Below are 25868 nucleotides of genomic sequence, written 5' to 3'. Positions count from 1 at the left end.
TCTCTCTTCCTGAGTCTGTTTCTAGGGTGGCCTAAGTGAGATGGAGTGCTTGGTCTCCTCTCGCAGCCACTAGATCCCTTCAGATGGGGAGAAGAGAAGCCCTGAGAGGTCCTAACTAAGAATGCTCACGTGAACCAGGCCTGAGAATCCCTTCAGAGACTGGGGCTCCCTGTGATCCTTGGCCTTGCCCAGATCCCTTGTGTGGGAGAGTCAAGGTTTCCTTCCCGAACCAAAGCTAACCCTCACTGCTGTTAAGACTCTGATGAGATGAAGTCCACTGAGGAAAAAGGTTAGCTGAGAAGTGGAGAAAAATGTGCACAGGATTTGGATTTTATTCAGCTTTTTATACACGTGTTCTTTTGGCTGGGTGTTTCCAGTCTGGTGGATTTCTATGGACTAAGATGCTTCTTAAAGTGTCTAGTGGCAGTGAAAGGAGGGGAGGCGAGGGATGCATGCTGGGTCCGGGCTGGCCCCTAGAGCAATATGAGTGGGGAGATCCAGCACTCAGGGCACAAAGTGGCCCCATTCCTCCCGGAGCCTCTGCTTAGAGTGGCAGTGAAGTGAAGATGGGAAATGGGTCATCATTTCAGGTTGGCCAAGGGTGGTGGGCTAAAATTGCTTTCCAATAGAAGCAGGAGCTAGTTTTCTCCTACCTACTGAAGACAAGATGACCGTGGGTTCAAATCTCAGCCTCAGGATTTGAGTAGATACCAAGGAGAAGCTTGGGCTATAGAGGTGTTGAGAGTCAGGAAAAGATCTCAGAAGAACCTGGAGTCCTTATGCAATCATGGAACCCATATCCATCTGTCTGGGAGGTGGTTCAAGGGCTGCTGGCCTACAAGTGGGGCACGTCTCTGTGCTCTTGGAAGTCTCTTCCCTTCCTGAGTCCTGGAAGGAAGCTTAGCATGAGCTCCTGACTCTTGTCTTAGGTTCCTGCACCACAGACACAAATCCCCAGTGACACTGTGTCTAGTGGCTTCAAGGAACAGATATGTTTTTCTAATGACACACAGTGTAATCGTGTCCTAGGGACAGCTGCTTCTGGCTATCTCCCCATGTTCCAGCCTTTCTTCTGACTGCTGGGATCCACAGGATAAATGAGTCTTATAGCTTTCTTCCTGCCCGAGGTCCCAAACACTCCAGAGGTGCCATAAACCCCAGGCAGCCAAGAGGTCAAGGCTTCCCCCCATCTCCCCTGCTACCTGACCCTCTTGGCCCTGCTGCTTAAAGCTTTGGCCTCCTCATTCCTGAATATTGGCTGCTCTGTTCTAAGGGCTCCAGCCCCTCCGGTGGTGCCATCCCAACCCCCCACCCCAGCTCACCGCTTCATCATCACGGAGTCTGGCCTGCGATGGTTCTGTCTTCGTGCTTAGCCATGTGAGCAAGGGGGCCCCGGGGATTCCAACAGCCAGACCACGGAAAGGCCCACTTCCAAATGCAGATATGGGGAAAAAGCCAGGCATGTGTCATCATTGACTACAGACCAGATGCCCAGCCACAGGGGGCCCTGGCTGTGACCGTAACCGAGGACGGAGAGGAGGGGCAGCTCCCGACAGAAAGAGGCTGTTTCCACCTCTGCTCTGCTGACTCTTCTGACCCCAGGATCTGTAGAAGTAATCCCCCTGTGCACGGCATGTTTCTGCTTTTCAGAATATTCTAGGCACGGCCATCAATGTGGCCCCCATGGCTCAAGGAGGGAAATGACTGCCTTGGGGCCTAGTCACCTGAGTTGGTCAGGGCAGAGCTGGGTCCCCCCCCACCCCAGTCTCTACGGATCTTCCTCAGCATCACTCTTGGATTTCAGAGCCTCTCACTTTCTGGAGCAGCTCCAGACTGTCTCCTCCCTCTGCTGCTCTTCTCGCATCCTGCGAGCTCTCGGTCCTGCAGTGAGAACCTCCAGCTTGCGCGTCCCTAGGCCTCCTAGTCAAGATGATGTGGGCCCTATATTCCAACTGGTGATACCGCCACTTTTCTTAAGAGAGAATCTTCTAGAATCCCTGACAAACGGAGAGCAGAGAGGCTTCCCAAGTTCCCTGAACACTCTCTTTCTTCAGGTCACGTCCACATTTAAAAGGCACCCATTTCCCCACATATTCACCCCACCCTGCTACACCTGTGAAGTATCCGGCTTTTATCTGAAGCAGACAGTTACTGCTTCTGTTTTAAATTGTCAACATAGGCAGGACTCTTCATTGGAAAACAGCTACAACACATGTCATCCTTTCAGTCAAACATTCTTCCTTATGTCTAACTGAGCTCCCTCTGGCTAAGTTCAAACTCACTTTTATATAGTCTGTCTGAATTTTCCCAAACATGGCATCATTTTATCTGTATGGTGACCCCGGGAGATAGCTATTCCTGTTAATATTATTTGACAGATGGGAGAACTGAAGCTTGATTTGCGCCCATTGTAGGTTGGAGGCAGCTCCTTTCAGAACTCTCCAGATTTTCTAAGTCTGCCTGCAATTCTAGAACTCACTGAGCAGTGCCCTGGGCAGGTGCCGGTTGGGAGCGAGGGAGCCTGGCTGGCCCGGATGGGTTTGTGAGGAGGCTGCTTTTGAGCTTGCCCTTGGCCCCAGTGAGACCTTTCCTCTCTCATCTTGGCATTGTTAACCCCCCAGTTTTGGTGCCCCATGCCCCCCTGATTACTGATACTTTCAATGTCACCCCCGATTACTGTGGCTTTCTTAACCCTTGGCACAATCTATAATTACCATGATTATTTGGTTCCTTTTTATTATCTGTCCATCTCTCTCCACCTCTCTGAATATCAGTCTTGTTCATATTACATCCCAGGTGCCTCACACAGAGCCCGGCATGTGGTAGACTCTGAATAAGTATTTATTAACAGAGGGACAAGGAACAACAAGAAAAGGAAGAGCAAACAAGAAGGATAGAAAGAAAGGAAACAATTGGAAGACCTTTCCTTCCCTTTGGTTTTCCTTTCCTACCATGGACATCAGAATTCATGCATCATATGGGCCAAATCTTATGGGACTTGTGGTAGAAGGATCTAGAAGGCTGGGGTCCTCATTCCAGCTCTGCCTCCTATGAGCAATCTAACCACCTTATGCCTCCCCTCCTCCCTTGTAAAATAGAAATAATGGTATCTACTTCATGGGGTCACCCTGAGGATTAAATGAAATAATTTCTGCAAAACCAGTTTCTGGCTTATGGTAGATATTCGGCAAGTGTCATTCCCTTTTCGCTGCAGTAATTTCAACCTTCCAACCTGAGTCCTGCACAGTAAAATCAAACCCTGCAGTGTGCCTCCAACCATATATGAAAGGCTATCTGCCCAGCTGGTATGAAGATACATAGAGAATACACAGCCAGCCTTCTGTCTGTGCCAAAGAAAGTCACATTGAAGAGATGCATTTTAATGAGTTTCTTCCAGTAATTAAACCCAAGGGACACATATAGCAGCTGAAACCATGGTAGGCTGAATTCTAACTTTCTAGCTCTGTGAACTTGGATTAATAACTTGGCTTCTCTGATCTTTGGTTTTCCCCTCCACACACTTGGAATAGCAATGATGTGTATGTCATCAAGTAGTTGTAACTGTTGAGTGTATGCATGGAGAGCGCCTCAAAAATAGTAAGGCCCCTAAGTGTTAGCTATTATTGATCCATGGGTTAGAGGAAAAACTACCCCCGTACTAAACTAGATTCAAGAAAATGTCACGGAGCCTTCATTAATTGCCAGTTACTTTTATTCATCCTTTTGTTTTGTTTTATAAGGAAGCTCCACACCCAGCATGGAGCCCATCACAGGGCTTGAACTCATGACCCTGAAATCAAGAGCTGAGCTGAGATTGAGTTGGCCGCTTAACCAATGGAGCCCGGGAACCCCTCCTTTCATCTTTAAATAATATTGAAAGATACAACCCCTTCCTGTTTTCATTCCTTCATCACTCCATCCATTCAACAAACACTAGCTGTAGCCACAGAATCGTGTGCCATTCTCACAGTGGCTAATTGTCAGTAAAGTATGGTGGTGTGTGGTTGACTTATGTAATGGCTCTTCTCTGTATCTTTCCTTTTGAGGCTCAGCCTTGGATCTCACACCCCATGGAGGTCTGGGGCTTTTCTCTGGACGTTTGTGCTTGGCCAGTAATGCACACTGTCTCCTCGCTTCCAGCTACCCTTGTGTACCCACAGGGGCCAGCCCAGCACCTCACTGCTCCCCTGCACTGCGCTCCTGCTCTCTCCATTTCGGCTACATCTTCAGCTTCTCCAAGCTTTTGCATGTAGTTCAGCTGCTTTTGCACTCATAAAAAACATTAACCCAAGACCAAGTGAATCTATGTTAAAAACGGGTGGTTTTCTGAGCATGTAAATGAGTTCTCAAAAACATGTGCATTTCTTCTCCGCATTTCCAAGGACCACACTGGGTTCGAAACACATGAGCTATATGTGCCACTATGCACTGTAGAAAATCTAAGCTTAACTTTGAAAGGAGGAAATAATGAGGAAAATAATGCCCGTAAATGCCCACGTTGCTTCTGAATACACGTGATCATCTCTGCCACTGATCGGCATTGGCATTTCTGAATTCACCACATGTCATTTTCATATCCTCACTGGATGTTTATTTGGTCATTAGTTAGGTGAGCAAATAAAAAATGTGTTCAGCTGTAATTTGGAGGGAATCTCTCCTTTCTCTCTCTCTCTCTCTCTCTCTCGTGCACAGCCCCATGGGTCCACCCACATTGTCCTTTCAGCCAGGAGAGAACATGGACTTTCATTCATTCAGGAAATATTTGTCAAGTTCCCACTATGGATGCAGAGGACAGTGAGGTGGGCCGTTCTCTGGGAGGGTATGTTCTAGCAAAGGCGAGACAGACAGGAGGTAAACACATAATAAAGAAACCAACAAAGAAGATGACACCTGTAGTGATAAGAGGTGGGAAGAAGCTAAAACAGAATGGAGTGGCAGGTTGGTGAGGCAGGGTGCGCCCTCTTAGATTGGATGCTGAGGGGTCTTGTTGCTGGAGGGTGGTGTAGCTGAGTGTCGAGGGATGGGAAGGAGCTGGAAGACCCAGAACAAAGCATTCCCCAAGGAGGGAACAGCACGCTGAAAGACGATGGCAGGAGGTAGCATTGCAAGTTGGAGCAGCAGACTTGATGGAAAGGTGGGGCTGGGAAGGAGGGCAGAGCTCAGGTCATGTGGGGACTTGAGGAAGCCAAGAGAGGCTTCAGCAGGACAGCAACATGATCTGATTTGGGAAATGCACCATGGGCAGGAGGGAGAACCAGCAGAGGGAAACAATAGCCCACTCATGAACTTAAATGTCGTTTGGACAAAGGTGGCAGCAAGGGGGATGGAGTGAAGAGGACAGATAGGTTCTGGATATGGTCTGTTGAAAGAGCGGATGAGACCTGTGGATGAATCTTGCTGAGGTGGGGATGAGAGAAAGAAAAGAGTCAAGACTGAATCGGGGTTTTGGTTGAAGTAGTGGATGGTGGTACCATTGATGGAGCTGAGCAAGGCCCCAATTAAACAAAATCAGTTAGAACACAGGTGTATTAGGGGCTAAGAAGAAAAGGAGGAGGGTGATAGGAACACTTTTTTGGAGCATTTTCAACCCAAGAGGAACATACCCAGACGGGCCGCCTGGGTCCTCCACAGAGAAAGTGCACCTCCTCTCCCCCCCAAGTCCAATGGTGACAGGTCCTCAACCCCTGCTAAGAGCTTTTAGAGAAAGGTGCCATCACCAAGGCCTGGGATCCAGCTGCCTCTGGGTCTGGAAGTCTGGTCTGGCTAACCTCTGAGGAAATTCAATTGGTTTGGCACAATTGCATCTTCATGGGCTAATCGAATTTCATCCATTTATGGGCAATCTTTTTTTTTTTTTTTTCTTCTTGTCCTCACCCTTTTCTTCCCTTTGTTAACTTTCCTCTAGCAGCCAAATAGACAAAATCTTCTCCCTCAGGGCCTCAGGTCTGTAAAAATAGGCCTCAGCGGTCCCCTTTAAAGCAGCCTAAAGCTATCTCCCCATCCCAGAGGTTCTGGTGGGAGAGCCTGCTCGGTGAGCCAGAGGGAACAGAGGTAAGGGAGGCAGAAGGATCCTACCCAGGCCTGGCATCTCCCCCAGGCAAGACAACATGACCTCCCCAGCACTTCCTGCGCAGTTCACGGAGGCCCTGCTGGTCCTTGAGCTAGCTGCCTGCTCAGATATAGACGTGGGGATTCAAATTAATCCCCCAAAAACAACTCAACCTTTGCCTGCCTCTTTATCAGGCCTCCTCCTCCATCCTCTAACCTGACATTATTAAGTTTTTAACGTGAGGGACCCTCTGCTGGGTGTTCTTACACGGATTCCTACCTCAGCATTGTGAAACAAGTGTTCCTAGTTCCATTTTTTAGGGCAAACACTCAGGTTCAGAGAAGCGGATTAATTTATTCTGTTGATTAGTAGAAAAAGTAGAGTCCAAGCCTAGGTTTCCGTCACCTTCTGGCCCACCTCCTCACTACCTTCAGCACATCTGTCGAACCCCATCCTTGTTTTGCCAACCCCACCAACCGGCTTTTTGCAATGATGTTCTCGGTCTCCGTGTTGTCCCCAGCTTGGACCTCACACCCCTCTTGGGTGCCAGGGGGCCAGCAATTCGGTCAGTGCCAAGCCCCGAGGTCAATTCCTTGTCATTGCTCCTGGTTTTCCCTCCATCCCATCTTCTCTATCTTGACCAGCACAGCTCAGGACAACTTTAGCAAGATGGATCATGGCAAGACTAAAATGATGTTGGAAAAACCCATCACTGAAAAAGGAGACAGTTCCTGGCAGTATGGTGGGTATGTGGATGGACAAGAACCGGAAAATAGCAGCGTTGGCGGGAGGGTACACCAGTCAGGTCTGGCCGAGCAGCAAAACAGGCACATCAAAAAGAGAGAAAGAGGGATAAGAAAAGGAAAAAAAAAAAAAAAAAGCAAACATAACTCATGATGAGCTCTGGGATCTTTATTGTGACTTTTCTTTCTTTTTTGTTTTCCAGGCTTAATCGATTACATTGGGAAACCAGCTGTGTAAAAACGCAGGCCGGCTCTCCAACCCGGACCAGTCCTCCACGGAGCTGGAATTCGGGCTGACCCAGGACCACGTGTTGCCAGGACGGAAACTCCGTGGCGCCTGTTCTCACTCTCCAGGTAGATGCAACTCCTTTCCTTTCCTAGGAATGAGTGCTTCTAACAGGGCAGGGGCTATGCTTCAGTTTCTTCCCCCCAAATCATCATTTATTTATGATACTTGATAAGATCAGCTTTGGTCCTGAGTCTGTGTAATCACCCAGGTCCCTATGATCTATATTAATCCAGGTGAGGATTTTTTTTTTTTTTTTTAAGGCAGACAGCTGAACATAGAGACAGAGTAGCCTGATACATTCTTTCTTGATCTTGATAGGAGCAAGGAAGCATGCAAAGAAATCTCTCTTAAAAAAAGAGAGAGAGAGAGAGACTGAGAGAAAGGGACCAGCCTCCAGGAATGCACAGTGGGTGGTTTTCTGTGGTTTCCTGTTGAGATCCTAAATGTGGGCTCCCCACAGCTGTCCCCTCAGCAGACAACCACAGAAGCACCAAAGACCATCTCCCCCCGCCACAAGCCAATAATCCAATCATGCTCCACATCCCTTTAGTCTCTCTCTTTGGTGTGTGTGGGGCAGAGGGAAGGAATGATATGGGAAGGATGTGGGAGCAAGGAGGGGCTTTAATGGGTCCCATGGGATTTCAGCTTGTCTGTGAGGTAGTGAGTGCTGAGTCTTCACAGAGGTCGGTATAAATAAGACTCAGATTATTACCCTTACTGGCTCTAGGAATAAAACAAGGGCTGTAGGTAAGGAACAAGATGCTAGGAAAAATGAAAATAAAACACATACTGAAAGGAGGAGAGAGAGGGAGAGAATGAAATTGAGCTCCCAGGAGAGCATGAGAGGATGAACAAGCGATGGGGGACATGTGAGCATGGGGGAGGGGCGCTGCATGGGGGCTGGGCCATGGTGTCACAGAGTGAGGTCAAGATTGCTTCAGGGCATCCCATCAGAGAGCCTGCAAGTCTGTGGACCTGCCTGCTTTGGAGAACTGCAGACCTGGGTCCCAAGCACATGACTTTGGCCTGACCTCCAGGCCTGGGAGGTGTGAGGGAGTGAATGGGCAGGGCCGAAATGGTCCTTCACCCTGGAACTGCCAGGCCAGGGTCATACCAAGGGCGGTTCTCAGTCCTGTGGAGCCCAGGGGAAGGTGTAGGGAAGGGAGGCACCCATATTCTGCCTCAGCCTCTCCACCGATCACCACCTGGGCAGGATGGGAAAGAAGAATTTCACCCACAGGTGTGGGGAGAAGAGACATCTCTCCAAATTCTGGTAGACTTCCTGTTTGGGAGTGAGGACAAGCAGAAGAATCTCTCTGTACTTCCGGGCTCTTGAGACCAAGACGGTGCTGCTGCAGAATCGCGGTGGCCACTGGCTGAAGGAAGGAGGTGCCCCATGCAGCCCAGGGCCTAGGAAATGCCTAGCGCAGTGCTTCTGGCTGGGGCTGGAGGACAAAGGAGGAAGCAGAAAACAAGAAGGATGTTTGTTGAGTCCCTACTGGGCAATAGGCCCCTTACACGTAAATTTTTTTCTGAATACTATAGTATAATTACCAACCATATAGTCCTCCACTTAAAGTATACAATCACAGTTGCTTTGCATGTTCACAAAGCTGTGCAACCATCACCGCACAATGTCAGAAAACGGTCATCACAGCACAAAGAAACATCATAGCTACTGGCGGGTGTTCCCCTTTTCCCTCTTCCCCTCCCTCCAGAAGCTACCAGTCTAACTTGCTCTCTGCAGATTTGCCTAGTGTAGACGTTTGTAGAGATGGAATAATGCCGCGTCTGGCTCCTTCTACCTCGCAGGACGCTTCCAAGACTCTTCCATGTTGTAGTACCTCATACCTTTTTTAGGGCTGAGCAATATTTCATTGTACCACCGCGCGTTGTCTTGCTTGTTGACTCGTGAGCTGATGGGCCTTTGGGTGGTCTCCATTTTCTGGCACTTGCAAATAATGCTGGTATCAACATTTGTGTGCGAGTCTTTGTGGACACTGTGTATTTTCCATGTAATCCCCATAACGATAAAATGGGCATTATCATCCCTGATTTCTTAGGAAAAACTGCAGCTCAGAGAGGCTAAATGACCATTTTTGAGACAGGAAAGCTTCTTTTGATTCAGGTCGATGAGGCTAGAAGGGCCGAGAAGGGGAAATGTGGTGGAGTTCCATTGCACCTTACCAGGTTGTGACACACACCATTGAGTAAAAAGAAATGGCAGGAATGAGAGAAAGTGCGTCAGCAGGGCCACTGTGTGCTCCGTGGGCTTCCTCTCAGAAAGCAGGTTCTGCTGGCAGGGCCCTTGGGTCTGGGAAATGTCCCTCCTTTCCTATTGCTTCCTCGTTTCAGCGGCAGTTGTTGGTCAAGAGCAGTTTGAGACTATCCCTGGAGCAGCTCATCAGGTTTGTGAGGAGTCAGGTGGGAAGTGTCTGCAGCGGTGCCCATCCCGAGAGGGTGCCTGGGATGGGCTCGGCCTGGCAACAAGGGCCGTGAGGAGGGGAATTCAGCATGGGCCAAGGGCGGCTCTATGGCATGGTATGACAGGTCACTGAGGCTGCCGGCTCTGCTTCTTTCTGCCTCCAGGGCTTTCCCAGAAAGTACTTGGACATGGGAGTGTGGGTGACGTGCCGCCCCATTAATGCAGCTCCGATGGCTAAGCAGAATCAAGCCAAAGCTGGTAATCATTGACCCTCGGAAGCTCCCTGGGGCAGAGCCGTAGAATCAACAGGAACACGGGCTCTCCAGCAAATCCCCTGTTCTGTGGTTTATCTGAGAGCCTTGCCCTTCCTGTCACCTTTCTGGGAAGCATGATGCTCCTGCAGCTTGGCATAGAGAGTCCCAGAATGAAAGGCATGGCAGATGATAATGTCATAGGGTCTGTCAGTGGGTGGCAGACTGTCACTGGAAAGGAAATTAGAGTTGGACTGAAACTGAGGATGCTAAGGGCTTGATCACGTTCCACGTTCAAGTTGTCATCGAAACTTTTTCCAGCCATTTGCAAGATCAAAGTGAATGTCCCCATTTCTCAGATGAACACAGTGAGAGGTTAGGTGGCACCCAGTGACTGACGTAAGCAATGTAAGTGATGTGAGTGACTGACTCCAGATCCAAACCACACGTACCCACTTCTTCAGTCCTGCCTGGGAACCACTTGAGGCAACCCTCATAGGGGATCTTAAACATAAGCAAGAATGTGAAAGAGAAGGCATTCAGAGCTCCCCTCCAAACTCAAGAACCCAGTGTTCTGTGCCTTGTCTTTCACATCGTCTACGAGAGCTGGACTATCCCACCAACATGAGACCCTTCACGTTGGCCATGGCATCATGAATTCTAGTCTCTGAGTGCCATCACTCAGGCATTAGCTGAATTGGGCCCCTATTTTAGAAATTTTCAAGGGCTGGAATTCTGTATGTTCTTTTGAAAACAAAGTGGACTCTCCTGTTGGGGACACTCAGGGAAGTATGTTCAGAATGTCCAGTCCATGGGGAATTTATTCGTTTCTGGGCTGGAAAGACTGAGTCAACGTAACACCAACCCAAACCATGGAGAACTATAAGGGTCACACTAATAACAGGATTCCAGCACTAATAACAAATACAACTTTTTGTAAACACTTAAATTATTTTACTCAATCCTGGTGCCATTTGAGATGGGTGGCTCAAAAGATGAAATTTAAGAATTATTTCATTATACATGTGCACAGTTTTCAGACAAACAAACTCCCCCAACACATACTTTTACAAGATAAACAAGGAAGAGGATGATTATTTTATTTGCAAAAATCATTCTTCACTTTCTAAATAATCCAGTAAAAGATTTTTTAAGATACTTAATATCTTAACACCTAAGCAATATGACTTACTATATGCAAGTGATTTCTGTGATTTCATCTTTTGAGAATACCATATGTTGGTTCTAGATTATACATCTAGACCTGAACAAAGATGTCTGCACTGTCACGAGTTCTTTTGAGTAGACATGAGAATAAAAAGGCCATGAGACTAGAAACATCTTTGGGTCATTGTGTTAATTCCATTTTCTGTCACAGGTTCATTAGAAACTAGAATTCAGGGGCACCTGGGTGGCTCAGTTGGTTAAGTGTCTGCCTTTGGCTCAGATCATGATCCCTGGGTCCTGGGATGGAGCCCCCATTGGGTTCCGTGCTCCACAGGGAATCTGCTTCTCCCTCTCCCTCTGGCCCTCTCCTCTGCTCATGCATGAGCTCTCTCTCTCTCAAATAAGTAAATAAAATCTTAAAAAAAAAAAAAAAGAAACTAGAATTCAACAGGTAGGATAGTGACCCTCAAGAGGTCTGACCAAAGTGCACATGAGGGGTCTTAGAACTGATCCTTCCACCCTTTCCTTTGTGGAGGGATCCCATCTGCTCCTCGGACAGATTGACAGAAATTTCACCCAGGATCCTCTAGGGATCTATCCTCTCTCTTCAGTTTGTTTCAGCAAACACGTTTGCTGTATTTTACCAGTTGTCTTTCCTACTGGGCTTCCACCCTGATCCTGTGTGCATCCTGACAAAGGTAATTTGGTAAATTCCAAACCCAAACCTGGGAGCTCTGTTGGCCACTGCAAGTTTTGGTGGTACGCGGAGCTTTGAAAGTCATCTCCTGACCCTCTTAAGAAGAAGCAAGGGGCTTGATGCTCACATTGCTTTCTCAGTAAACAAGGCAGCAGACCACCCAGGCTAGAAGAAAGCCAGATAAGGGTTTGGTTATGAGGAGCCCAAGGCCACAAGACCCAATCATCTGCCTGGTCCTAGAGACTGCAGAGACTGAGTCCTGCCAACAGAGAGCAGTGTTAGGTTCTGTTCCCCTCCCCATATCCCCTTCTTTGAACCAAGCACTTTGAGTCTTTCACACCTTGCTGGAGCTATTTATTTCTTGACGAATGTTTCTTGAGGATCTACTCTAGGCTGGCACTGGGGATAAAGCAATGGAGGGCATGGAGAGGGTCACTGCTCCCAAACCACCACAGAAGAAAATGTGTAGGTTGAAATGACTCTAGAAACTATCCCCCGCCCCCAAAGAAAAGAATACAATAAACTATTAAAAGGGGAAGGAATCTGATGTGAATGGGGAAGGCGTAGTCAGGGACTTTTGTCTCTTTGCGAACCTACCATTTAAGTTTCTTTCTGAGAAATGGCCTTCAGGTTGAACCTAAGTAGCCAGGCTGGGGTTGGGAGAAGGGAGAGTGGAGCTCCAGTGTCCCCTGTGTGTCTTCCTTTGTCTGTATCCTCACTGTTGCCCAGAAATGACCTTGGCCACTCAATTAGTGTTGCTGAACTGACCAACTCCAAGGCCTGGGTGCTTTGCCCTTCTGCTTGAACAGTGAGGACCCCAGGCTCAGCTCACTATCACTGGCAGGGTTTCCTCTTCCACTGGGGAGGAAGCTCCCCATGTCCCCTCACTAGCCTCACTGTCAATGAACTTCTGACTGTGGACAGTGATGTAACTGCACTCTAGAAATATCTGGAAATGTCTCTAAATGGAAGATGTCATTGCCATAACTTCAGATCATCGCCAACAGTTGGCTCAAGCCAAGACAATCTATAGAAGTTTCCAGAGAAAACACCATGCTTAACAGTACATCTTCAGCTGCTTCCACAATCATGTCCTAATTACTTTGACATCGTGACCCTTCCTGAAATCTGCCCAGCATTATGAGACCCTTCTTGTGACTTGGGGGCCTGTGGCCTTATCCACCAACACGTACCTGCGGATCCAGTGCAGTTGGCCCTGGGCCCTCTCCATGGGGGTCCCAGGGCCTCGCACACACTCATGTGAATTCAACACTGTAATACATGTGAAGGATACTCTTGTGCCTGGCCCAACATCTAAGGCTTTCCAGACCCCAGAATTTCAGGGCTCCGATGGGGCACCGTTTGCATTGTGCTGTAGAGGGCGCTGTTCACACAGAATGCAGGAGACTGCAACTGGTCTCCTAAAGCTGTCAGCAGGGTACAGGGTACAAAGCACTCCATGGCGTCTTAATAGCCATTTCCCACTCTCAGGAGACTTTGCTCTGCTCTCCTCTTTCTCTTCATTCAGTCTGAGCTGTGGATCTTCACTTCTACCTTGACTTCCTCTGTTATCTGTGGCTTAGTTCACTCAGACCCAATACAGCAATGCCTTCTCGGTAAAGAGCTGAACTCCCTGCAGTTTAGAAGAGAAGAATTCTTAGAAAACCTTTGGAATAAAAACCACGTAGATCCACCTGTGTGGTTTTGAGTTTCTCTTGTCTTCTGGTGCTCTCTCATTCTGCTATTACCGCTCCTCACCACCCCCAGGGGTGTGTTGCTTTCTCTTCAAAACTGTGAGCCAGGAATAGAGGAAGTGCCTCCTTTTGGTCCTTCTCCATGTAGCTGAGACAAGCTAGCAGTTCCTAACTACCTTAAGGAACAGTGATGAAGAACAATAAGAAAACAATCCTGAAAATATACACGGAATAAGCACCCAGCTTCCAAAGCATAGGTTTCCAATTCCACAACCAATGCACGCTGTCAGCAAAGGCTAGGAAGACCCTGTAGACATCTTGTTTGGGTCCAGCTTCACTAGCTCCCAGGCTGAGACTGAATTCATGGGAACCTCACACCTCTTGACATTTCCTGCTAGGACCCAATCCACCTGCCATGTGGAAATAGAGGTCTTTGCAGTGAGAGTGTAATTATCTCAGGGCGACCAATGGTTGTGGTAAGCAAGACAGCTAGAGAGACTTGAAAATCTGTGTCTGAAAAATTTTAACTCCTCTTTGTGACTTTTTGTATTTAAATTTGGTTATTTCCTTGATTATTCACATCCGGATACAAAAGCGAACAAATGTATAAAGTGAACATATGGCCTGTAAAATGGCTTTATGACCTTCTTAGTTACACCTTTTGTTCTGCGTGCTCTTCTGTCCTTTAGTGGTGCCAATGTGTCAGCCGAAGAGCCTCCAGAAGACCCCGGTACTGTAACAAATCGGCTTTTTGCAGCTGGTGAGAACACACACCATGAAGAACTGTGGGGAGGCTCATTGAGGGCTAGGAACAGTTAAAGAGGATTTGGGCTTGTTATGTGATTTGGGGAAGATTTAAAGAAGCAATACTTTGCTCTGGGTTAGATATCAGTAATTCAGAGTAATTCTATGAGTCATTATGTCAATAAATCTTATCATCTAGAACGGGTGAAGACTGGTGGATAACTAATGTCATTATTTGTAAAGAAGCAGCGGATCACTTCTAATAGCCCACATGGGGGGATTTGGGTCTTTTTTGTGGTTTGAACAATGTTCAGGTTTTTGTTTGTGTTCAGGCATGATTACAGAATGGCCTTATCTGACATCGATGTTCTGTGACACTGTTCGTGTTCAACAGAAGAACACAGAACCCTAGTGGGGACAACCAGGACAGCCCCTAGCAGCACCAAAACCCTTTGCAGAGGGCATATGTGTATATATTCAGTAAAACGATCAAGGCTTAGTCAATGTCTATGGTTGGAGAAGGACAGCGTCACTCCAGGTGCCATACCTCTGGGCAGGCTTGTGAAGAATCATTCTCATACCCTCTATCCTCTTTCCACCTTTGCAAGATAAGTCTTCTGCTGCGGTCACAGACAAAGCCTTTGTCCTAGGCAAAGCCTTTATAAAAACACATTCCCTTTTCCCAAGTCTTCGGCTCGATGTATGGTTCATAGGCAGTGATGTTCTGGGGAAGCTTTGTCACTTTCCTACAAGTCTTTGCCTTCACCTGGATGTTGTCTCCAGTATAGCCCATTTGACTCCACACAGCAGAGACTCCAAATGGCCTGGGTCAGTGACGCCTGGTAAACTATTACCCACATTTAAATTTGTACCCTAATAATAACAGTTCTGACTATTTATTGTTTGATCGCTATGTTCTAGGAACTTCACATATGTGATTGCACTGAGAACACACTCTAGTCTTGGAAAGTATATTTTAACAGCCATTTCACAGGTGAGGACACATGTCAGAAGGACTATGTGGCTTTCTCAGGTCACCTGGTCATTAAGTGACAGAGCTGGAGTTCAAATCCATGACTCTGCGTACCCAAGCTAGGATTCCTTCCACCTGCCATGCTGCCTTTAGTTATTACCTGTGCCATGAACATCCTGGCTTAGGTCCTCCCATCCTCTCTTAATCTCCATGCCTGGCACACTTCTGAAGTTATTCCGGTAATACTGGTGGCCCAGCTGGCTCCAGAGAAGTCTACAGAACATGGTGTCCTTTATGAGAGCACCAACACCCTTCAACCTTGTGATTCCCGGTTCTCGTTCCCACACTCTTTTCATGGGAAGGAGCCAGGCACCCAGGAAGGCCTGCGTTGTGTGCCCACCCTGGACACAAGTGGATTTGTGGCTTCACAGTGGACCGGATCTGGGAAAATCCTTACCCCAAAGGAAAGGTAAGATGTTCCTGAAATGCTTTCCTACATCTAGCCTGGAAGAGTCCTGAGGTTCAGATATCCTTTAAGAGCTACAGGACCAGGAAAATTGGTTTCTACCAGCCCTGCCAGGGTCTATTTGAGAAGTGAGCTGTCTGATGGTGCTAACGACGTCAGCGGTGACTTCTGGAATTACTGAAGGAAAGGGAAACAGCCCTCTGTCTCCTGTAGGTTCTGGGGGTAGCCTGGGAGCTAGATGACTCAGGGCTTGTCAGGGGCCTGAGGGTTTGCAAACCCAGTTGGGTGGATAGCCTACAATAGCTTGAGATCATTTCCATAGGAAACAGGAAGTGCTCTGCCTCGCAGCGAGGTGCAGCGCACCTTAGCAAAGTTGTGTGCAGAAGAGCGTAAACTTGACACCCAGCCTACTGGGTCTCCTCTTTTGATGGTTGCTTTAAACCCCATACTTAAGCCTTTTGGGGAAGCAAACCTGCCCCACTGTGATAACCCAATCGTTTCCTATCTGTGAGGGACTGGGGAGCAGGGGCTGTGGTCCCTAACTCTTTTTAAAGGTTTCCTAGCCTAGCACCCGATACATAGTAAATGTTCAATAAGTCAAGCGTTGGCTTGATTATGTTAACGGAGAAGGCTGAGACTGTGCCCCAGAATCCCGTTCGGTGCCTTGCTGTGTTTAGTTGGCAATGTTTGTTGACTCAGTTGATTGTTGGTTTAAACAAAGCAGCAAAATTTGATGGAAACTTGAACTCCTCCACCACGGTTACAAAGGAACCACAGAAAATCATTTGATTTCTGCACTCGGGACCCAGAACTCTTGGGTCCTACATTTAACATAAAAATCTCAACTCTTGAGAAATGTCCCCAACGGAAGTAAAGCGATGAGACACCTGACAACAAGGCAGACTCACGTTGTATGCAAACGAAGGGTGCATTTTTATGGGAAGAAGGAGATCCAGGAGGAAAATATGCTTATTTTCAGGAATTGAAGGACCCATAAGTGGAATAGACTTCAGACTTCATTAGAATTACCATGAGTCATCCCTGAAGCAGAACTGGACCACTGTTCTTCATACGGGTTTGTTATTTAAGTCAACAATGAAAATATCTCACATGGCATTCCACCACCGAGTGTGTGGCCCTTGCTTGCCTTTCCAGCCTCGTGTCTCACTGACAGTCACCTGGCTTCTCTCTCAGCCCCTCACACTCTCTTTCTTCTGCTGCCCCGGAGTCTGGATCATACACAATTACAGTGCAATTGGTTAGTTACTACACACTCAGGTGTGTCTCTTCTGAAATATTGCCATTTGTGGAAGACCCATAGAAGTGACAGCAAACTCATTGCTTTGATGCATGGGTTGATGGATTTCTTTGTCATCGCTCAACAAATAGTTATAGTGCCTATGACACGTGAGTCTAACACCATCCTCACGTCTTGCCCTTGATAACACATCTTTGCCTGTCAGATAAGATGCTCCCCAGGGGCGCCTGGGTGGCTCAGTGGGTTAAGGCCTCTGCCTTCGGCTCAGGTAATGATCCCAGGATCCCGGGATCAAGCCCCACAATCGGGCTCTCTGCTCAGTGGGGAGCCTGCTTCCCCCTCTCTCTCTGCCTACCTCTCTGCCTACCTGTGATTTGTCTGTTAAATAAATAAATAAAATCTTAGAAAAAAAAAAAGATGCTCCCCAGATCATTCCCACTGTCTCTCATCTTGACATCGCCTACCGCCCACACTTGACTGGAATCTTCTTCTCAGTGACAAGGAAGGTGCCATTTGGCAAAGGATCACATCTCTAAAGTCTAGCACAGAGCCTGACACACATACTAGCAGCAACATTGTTGAATCATGATAGAAAAATAAATTAATGAATGCAAAAAGACAGTGACTTTTCTGTCCCCTGAAGTATTGGGCAGAGCGTGGATACCCATCTGATAGAGATCTTTTAGAAAAGGTGTTCCTTTGAGCAGATGCACACCATACCACATTGTAATTGCTGGTTTCCTGAGCTCACTTCCTCATTCGACTGTAAGCCCCTTGAGAATGGGAGCAGGTTTGATTTGTTTTTGAAATCCAACACAATAAGCATACACTCAGTGTTTGGAAAGTGTACAAAAAGTCTATTTTCTGAGAACAGACTCTTTACAGAACAAGAATACTAGAGCACTGAAGGGAAAAAATGGCAATGATAGAATTCACCTGCTTTGCCAGGCCACTAAGAGTACCTTGGTAAATATTAGCTAATGTACAGCCCTTTGCTTGCTATTAAGATTTACTGATTTCAGTAGAAAGTAACCTAAAATCCATACATGCTATACAACACAGACAACCAGCGTCAATCTCTGACCACCCTGTAGTACAAAAAATACATATTTGCTCTGTCTGTGGCTAGACGAGATGTCATTGTCTAAGCAAAGTAGGCTATGTGCTGATTACAATGGGTCTGCCATGTGAATTGTGGGTTTGGTCAAGGGATGGATTTATCCCATATTCTTACATTCTTTAGGTATCATTCTTCTCACTGTCTGAGTAAATAAATCAACAGCATTGGCCAACACAGTACATGTGAAAAGTACTTTCAGTAAATGCCAGATTTTACAAAATAATTCCAATAATAAAGGCTGTTTTTAAAATCTGTTTCTTACATAACAGAGACTATTGTATAGAGAGATTGACCAGTATCTTGTTTCTTCCTGGTGTGACCTTACTTTCATCTTACAAATATTTACTGATCTAAGTCTATATATTCACCTGTATCTTTGTGAACATTTGGAAATCTCAGGATCTCAGTGTGTTTCAGAGAACAGGCTCAGAGATTGATGATAACTAATTCTTTCTTGTGAAAAGCTAACAGGCATGACCTATGAGAAACAGCAAGAGAGCTATATAGAGCGTGGCAAAGGAGAGGAGGAAAATGCTGGAACTCATGCCATGCCTGCTGCCCAGGGACCTTAGCTGGGGGGCTGTCATGTCTTAGCATGACGGTATTCAAGCCATGTGAGGTCTGGGGGAAAAAAACAACAACACTAAATACCCAGCTTGGGGCTTGGGCTGAGAACAACCAATTGCCTTGGTTTAAGCCACCCAAGTCCACTATCAAATTAAGTGTTTTCAAGCTAAGACAAATTAGCATCAGTCCACTGACCAAACCCTGAAATAAATAAGGCTGAGTCTAAAAGAAATCAGCCTGCACACAGAGACCAACTCCCAAGGCCACTTCGTGGCTTTCCCCAGGCATGGATACATCGAGTCAGAATATGCTTAGGATGTTGGTAAGTGCAGACAGTCTGGGGAAGACATTATAAGCTGCTTGCTTTTGTTTTAGCTCTTTGCAAGGCCGGGCAGATATTTTATTAATAATGCAGGCAAGGAAACCCAGACTTAATCAAGAGATAAATCAGAGGCTACTTATTCATTCTACAGAAATACTCTTTATCTTCAAAAATGAAATGAACTTAAGAGAGACTGGAAGAGAAAAGTTGTGAGGAAGAGAAACTCAGAAGGTGTGTTTCAGGAGTCATCTCTGGGAATATAATGTGTGACAAAGATAATGTGGATTTGCCTGATAAATGTTGGCTTGAGAATTATTATTTTATTTCTACAAAGAGCATTTAAAACAGTGTGTGAGCTTCCATGACACAGGGGGAGAGAGGAATGTAAACCAGGTTAAACTATGTGTGTGTGGAGAAAGGAGAGAGCCTGGGGAGGGGGTAGACTTTTCTTCAGTGTGCCTCACTTGGGACCAACCCCTAGGACTCTTTGGGGACTTGAGATCCATGAGGGTTGGGTGGGATGTGGGCAGGGCCCTCTGAGTGGGTGCACTGCTGTTTGCTCTCCTGGTAGCCTTTTCTTTCTCTGTAGCCTTAGAACTTGTCCTCAAAATTTCAAATCACCACAGCTGTGGTTTTCTCTTCACCACTTCTACCCGGTGTTGGCTTCTTATGTTTTCACCTAGTTTAAGGCTATGAACAAAACACTGTGGGATAGTACTTTTGTTTAAAATGTATCACTAAGTTGGTTTCGCTTCCTGGTTTGTATGAATAAACACATTTTTGAAGGGGGATTTTGAAGTCTATTTTAGAAACATATTTACATTTAATTAAAAATACCACGAAGACCTTGCTAACCATGGTGAGAGCACCTTGGAGTGGGGGAGGGCACAGCTAGGGGAGGAGGTAGTCTAGTGTTGATAACCGTGGCTTTCATCATTGTTGGCTGTTTAGGGGAAAATCCCTTCACTTTTCTTGCTGTAAACTGGAAGTCACAATAATGTCATCAACAAGAAACCATTGAGTAGATGGTATTTTGAAGAGCTTACTTCATTCACTGAGTTATTTCATTCATGCTCATTGAATAACTTGTGAGTGCCCATAGACTGTGTTAGCAGGTGGGGCAGAGGAGTGAATAAAGCATGGTTCTACGTTTATGGAGAATTATTTGGAGTATTATTTAATTCAGAGCTTCCCAGTCCTTCAGCTAAGAAGCAGGGAAGAAAGCATGAGATATTGATGGTGACCATCATACTATTCCTCTTAGGAATCTTGGCATATCATGGAGAGAAAAAGGAAAGAGGCTTGTACCTCCATTTAGCAAACTCCTGGGATCATATGGTAGGACTTGACCAAACTGTATTAAGGAGCTCTGTTCTAAATAGTCTCAAGCATTTTAAAAAAGAAAAAAAGGAAGGTGACCAATATTTGTCTTAAAATGTTTCAGGCAAATTTGACTTTAGAATATAAAATTTAGGGGCGCCTGGGTGGCTCAGTGGGTTAAGCCGCTGCCTTTGGCTCAGGTCATGATCTCAGGGTCCTGGGATCGAGCCCCGCATCGCATCGGGCTCTCTGCTCAGCAGGGAGCCTGCTTCCTCCTCTCTCTCTGCCTGCCTCTCTGCCTGCTTGTGATCTCTCTCTGTCAAATAAATAAATAAAATCTTTAAAAAAAAAAAAAGAATATAAAATTTAATAGCTGAGACGCAGCCTATTAGAGGTTCCTCCGGACTGGAAGCAGGGAACCTTATGGTTTATGTTTTTAGCTGTCATCCTGCCACTGGTTAGTACATGACTTTGACTATACTATTAAAATTTTCTGAATCTCAGTGCCTTCACTGGATAAGTGGGACAATAATTGGGACAAGATTTCTTTTACTATTGAGTGAGAATGGCAGGAAAGAGGATGGTTTAAGTAGTATATTGATGAACCCTTTTAATGGTTATTTATTTTTATATATTACAAAAAATACAAACGGTCTTTCCAGCTTCTGCTTTCACAGCTATTTTTGCTTAGCAGAAGGCAAAACTTTATTAAAGTAAAAGGAGAATTGATTTAAAGAATAATATCAGATAAATCATAATACAGGTCATAGATTGGTTATCATGTACATTTTTAAGTTTGTGTGCCACTGATTAAGCTCAGGAAACACTTGAATACATGCCCTCTTAAGTTCCTTCCATTCCTATCCCTCTATAATTATTTTTCCTCTTTATAGTTAAGCAATATGATCTTCTGGTGGAAATTTTCAATTGGAAAATAGTATTGTTGTATCCAGAATAAACGGTCAGCTTTCCTTAATGATCAGTAAATCAGATTGTTTTGAATGGTCTTTCATATATGTGAAGTATATATGAGTCACCTAGTCCACTGTTGCTGTAAACATCATTTTGTTTTGTTTGTTTTTGATGTATTTCAGATCAGAGTGTTGACAGAAAGAATGTTCAAACATCTTCGGAAATGGTTTGTCACTCACTTTTTTGGGCATTCTCGGCAAAGAGCCAGGCTGGTCTCCAAAGATGGAAGATGCAACATAGAGTTTGGCAATGTGGAGGCCCAGTCAAGGTTTATATTCTTTGTGGACATCTGGACAACTGTGCTTGACCTCAAATGGAGATACAAAATGACCATCTTCATTTCAGCCTTCTTGGGGAGTTGGTTCTTCTTTGGTCTTCTGTGGTATGCGGTAGCCTACATCCACAAAGATCTCCCTGAGTTCCATCCTTCTGTCAACCACACCCCTTGTGTGGAGAACATTAATGGCTTGACCTCAGCTTTTCTGTTTTCTCTGGAAACACAAGTGACCATTGGATATGGATTCAGGTGTGTGACAGAACAATGTGGCACTGCCATTTTTCTCCTTATCTTCCAGTCTATACTTGGAGTCATCATCAATTCTTTCATGTGTGGTGCCATTTTAGCCAAGATCTCCAGACCCAAGAAACGTGCCAAGACCATTACCTTCAGCAAGAATGCAGTGATCAGTAAACGGGGTGGGAAGCTTTGTCTCCTAATCCGTGTGGCTAATCTTAGGAAGAGCCTCCTTATTGGGAGCCACATATATGGAAAGCTCCTGAGGACCACAGTCACTCCTGAAGGAGAGACCATTATTTTGGACCAGATCAATATCAACTTTGTAGTTGATGCAGGGAATGAAAATTTATTCTTCATCTCCCCATTGACAATTTACCATGTCATTGATCAAAACAGCCCATTCTTCAACATGGCAGCAGAAACCCTTCCCCAACAAGACTTTGAATTAGTGGTGTTTTTAGATGGCACAGTGGAATCAACCAGTGCTACCTGCCAAGTCCGGACATCCTATGTCCCAGAAGAGGTGCTCTGGGGTTACCGTTTTGCTCCCATAGTATCCAAGACTAAGGAAGGGAAATACCGAGTGGATTTCCATAACTTTAGCAAAACTGTGGAAGTTGAGACCCCTCATTGTGCCTTGTGCCTTTATAATGAGAGAGATGCTAGGGCCAGGATAAAGAGAGGCTATGACAATCCCAACTTCAGTTTGTCAGAAGTCAGTGAAACAGATGACACCAAGATGTGACAGTGGTTTTTCAACAGGAGTAAAGTGAATTCTTGAAGATACCTAGTGACTAGAAGTATTAGGAAACAATCAACAATTTGAGGATATGAAATTAGAACAAGAGCCTTCAATGTCTATCAGCACCATGTCCCTTGAACCTCACAGCCACAATCTTATAAGACATATAGCTCTACAAGGCAACTGCATTAGAACATGCAATATTCTTATAGGAAATGGCAGTATGGAGGCCATAGGAGTTCACTTGGAATCTTGAATACAATTATTTGAAATCATGCAGTGTTGATAGAAACAGAATCCTCAAAAGTTTCATGGACAGGCCAAATGAGATCTTAAAAGTCTCCTTAAAGAAGTTATGAGCTTTAGAAAGGATCAGGGGAAAACCATACTCTCATTTTGATTCTACTGATAAGAAACAAGCCACTTTTATTTTAACATTGGTGGCTTTTATCAAGGGAAAAATGGTCTCCCTTGGGAGAGCCGTTTTTGGTTGGTTGGAGGAGATGAACTAATCAGAGATGGTAAGAAAAGACTGGTACTCCAAGAACATTTGTGAGGCTCTGAGCTTCTCCAGCCCTGGTTTTGGAGCTTCCATCTTAGTCTGGGTCATGTTGTGTTTCCTGAAGAGCAAGGGAAGGCTCAGGCCACCGACTTGGCATCTCTACGTATCAACGTGGGGAGGAACACTGAGCTTAACCTGCTTTATAGCACATCCAGATGCTGCAGCCCAAGTTGGGTTTTGGTCCAAATGATATCACATGGTACATTTAGACAGAGGATAAATCATCACCCTAGAATCTCAATGAACACTTTCCTAAAGAAAGAATGCTTGATTTGAAAATGGTGATATTTCTTCCAGTTTGTGCTAAGTGGGATAAGGGGCTACAAATCCATTGAAAGAATATTTCCTGGCCTTCCACGAAGGCAGTGAAGAGTTTGAAGGCACAATGTCACCTTAGGAGGGAGAGCACTTCCAGTGCTTCTGAGAGAAAAATTATCTTGTGTTTTTGTGCCTTGAGTTTGTACTGAAATGCGTTGCTAAAGAAGACTTGTGGAGAGGAAAGGGTCTGTGACCCCACAGGGAGGCAAACATGAGGTGTGTTTTCCTCTGAGGGCCAACAAGACATCTTCCTCAAAGGGACCAATTTAATATAGGGATTGATCTTTAGGGAAGGGTTTTACTATGAATGTCTCATTCGGTCCTCCACCTCCATGATTTTGAATCTATTCTGGAAGGAATGGGACTCAAAGCGCCTTAGGAATCAAAATGTTTTCAGTGTGTTGATTCATAAATTAAATTTCTGAAACTGTGCACGTGGTTCCAAAAGGGTCAGTTATTGTGCATTAATTGTAACAGACCAATAGGGGACATCCCTCTTGCTGAGGGTGGACTTTCTCCTGGGCAACGTGGGTGAGATGGGAAGATGGCAAATAGGACCATATGTTGTCTGGATGCCAGCTCACCCTGGAGGAAATGATCCTGTGGTTACAGACATGCCTCTTTCTGTGCCATTCCTGATGATCACTCCAGTGTGTCTTGGGCACACAAAATGGCGGTGGTGGCAGTTTTCACTGATGATGGTTATGTCTTCCCAGACCTGGTATGAGTTTGTTCAGATTCATACACATGCTCTGGTCATTCTGAGCAAGACCAGTACAAAGTCTGATGGGCTAAGAGTTGTGCCCTTTGTTAGTGGCCTTAACGCTAGATGCAACTGGCCTACATGAGAGATTAGTCCATGCCTCTAAGTGTGCTGGCCCCGCAATTTGGTCTATTGACAAAGCTAAAGGAAATGAGGTATGGCAAGCCCAAGGAAGCCAGAATTCTCTGCTGGCCCACTGTCATGAAGTTTTATGGCTCTGTAGTCCCTTCACAAACTGGCGGGTCAGAACATATTCCTTCTGGTCTGTTCTGCTCATTAACAGCATGCTCGGGAATTGGTGGAAGTGAAATGATCTTGTAAATCTAGTCCTTTTGATGGTTAAGAGAGCTGAACAACTGGAATCTTTGTGATTGGCATCTCCTTCTAGGTTATTCAGTGGAAATCTGCGCTTTCAAATATTCCTTTATAAGGATTAAGGCTTTCTGCTAGCTGGCTTCTCTTTCTTCATGAAAATTCCCATCCAAACTCTAGCAACCATTAATATACTTATATCCAATAAAACCCTGAGGAAATGAGGGTGCACAGGACCTTTTAATAATCCTAAGGGGATGGCTGGAACCCAAAAGCAGCATAAAAAACCTGGATGTTTAAAAACAGGGGGTGACTGAAGACATAGAATCTCAGTGAGTAAAGAAAATAAATGGGAAATAGAAGGTTTCAGAAGGCTAACTTGCCTAAAGGTTAATGCCAACGCTAAAGGCAGGGTTTTTATTCCAATGAAACAACATTGTTCCCAGGAGGAGCAGACCATATTAGCACTGTAATTGCTACAGGTATGCCATATTGTTAGATTTACTGAATTATCTATCCCAGTATTTCTTATTCTTTCCAAGAAAAATTGCATACCATCACACTGTACCATATTCAGAGTTTTCCTTGGTACTGACTCCCTTTGAAGTGCCTAATTTAGTTTTCTTGCTATTGGGGTTTTGATTTAGAGAGTCCCAACTTGGTTTAATATCCCAGGACTTGGGTCCACTCTGGTGCCAATATTCAGATTTAAGATTTGAGAGATGATCTACAAATTTATTTTCTAAGAGAGAAAGAGTAGACGGAAAAGATCCTCTCAAAAAAAAAAAAAAAAAAAAAGAGAGCCTCTCTAAGCTGCCAAATCTAAGAAGTGAGAGCATTCGAGTGTCTCTTTCCATGGCTAATGGGGGAGTCACAGGACAGCAAAGAACTTTGCCGGTGGACTGCGTGGACAGTGGAGGTGGCTTCCTTGGAGATTTTTCCACAAAATGGGACATGGCTTCTCCATGGGAGGTTCGGTGCATAGTACCGGGGATCTTTCCCCATCTAGAACAAACTTGAAAACCTCTGATGCAAAGAATGCAAATGAGCCCTTGAGCCCGCCCCTGGGCCGTTGTTGTCTGCCATTACAGGAAGTGCATGTCAATCAAAGCTTGACAGGGGAGATAGAGCATTTTATTTTGGAAGCCAGAGTTTGAGAACAATGACTGGAATTTCCTCTTTCTGTCCAGCAAGGGCTGTTTGTCACTGGGGAGATAAAAGTCCAGGGGTAGGGAATAAAGGTTATCGGGAACAGCGCAACACAGAGCCGTGGGGGGGGCACCGCGGGAGGAGGGGTTATGGAGGAAATCTATTTCAATGCCTGTCATTGAGTTTCCATTAAAAGAACATTCAGTTAGGAATTCAAAAATAATTTAATCTCCCTAGCCAGATGCACCCAGCTGGACTCCTTGGAGCCAAGCCCTGCAGACAGGGAGATCTGCACTTGGGGCTGCAGGGGCTAGGGACTGGGGAAGGGCACTCCTGCATCTCCAAACCAAGCATCTTTGACTGCCCTGGGTGTTGTGGAAGACATGGGCATCTTTTAGGCTCATGAGACACCCCAAGACCTGGGCTATCACAGAAGAAACTTAATGCC

The 25868-nt window shown here is 45.7% G+C and overlaps 1 protein-coding gene across 3 annotated transcripts in view; it reads left to right on the top strand.

Annotated features, from left to right (window-relative positions):
• Positions 1-23628, top strand: part of KCNJ1 (potassium inwardly rectifying channel subfamily J member 1) — a 29351-nt gene extending 5723 nt beyond the window's left edge. Inside the window, exons 2-3 of one of the 3 annotated variants that reach the window (XM_047693992.1) lie at positions 6996-7146; positions 21180-23628. In XM_047693992.1, coding sequence (XP_047549948.1) covers positions 21201-22319 — 1119 coding nt within the window. In that variant the 5' untranslated portion in view covers positions 6996-7146; positions 21180-21200 and the 3' untranslated portion in view covers positions 22320-23628. Of the gene's footprint in view, positions 1-6995; positions 7147-9449; positions 9506-18693; positions 18766-21179 lie in introns of those variants that run through there. The other 2 variants (XM_047693993.1, XM_047693990.1) reach the window with 2 other exon arrangements.
• Positions 23629-25868: the final 2240 nt, after the last annotated feature.

Source organism: Lutra lutra, chromosome 10 (genome assembly GCF_902655055.1).
Source record: "Lutra lutra chromosome 10, mLutLut1.2, whole genome shotgun sequence".
Lineage (NCBI taxonomy): Eukaryota > Metazoa > Chordata > Mammalia > Carnivora > Mustelidae > Lutra > Lutra lutra.
The sequence above is the reverse complement of the archived record's forward strand: the minus strand, read 5'-3'. Positions and strand labels throughout refer to the sequence as shown.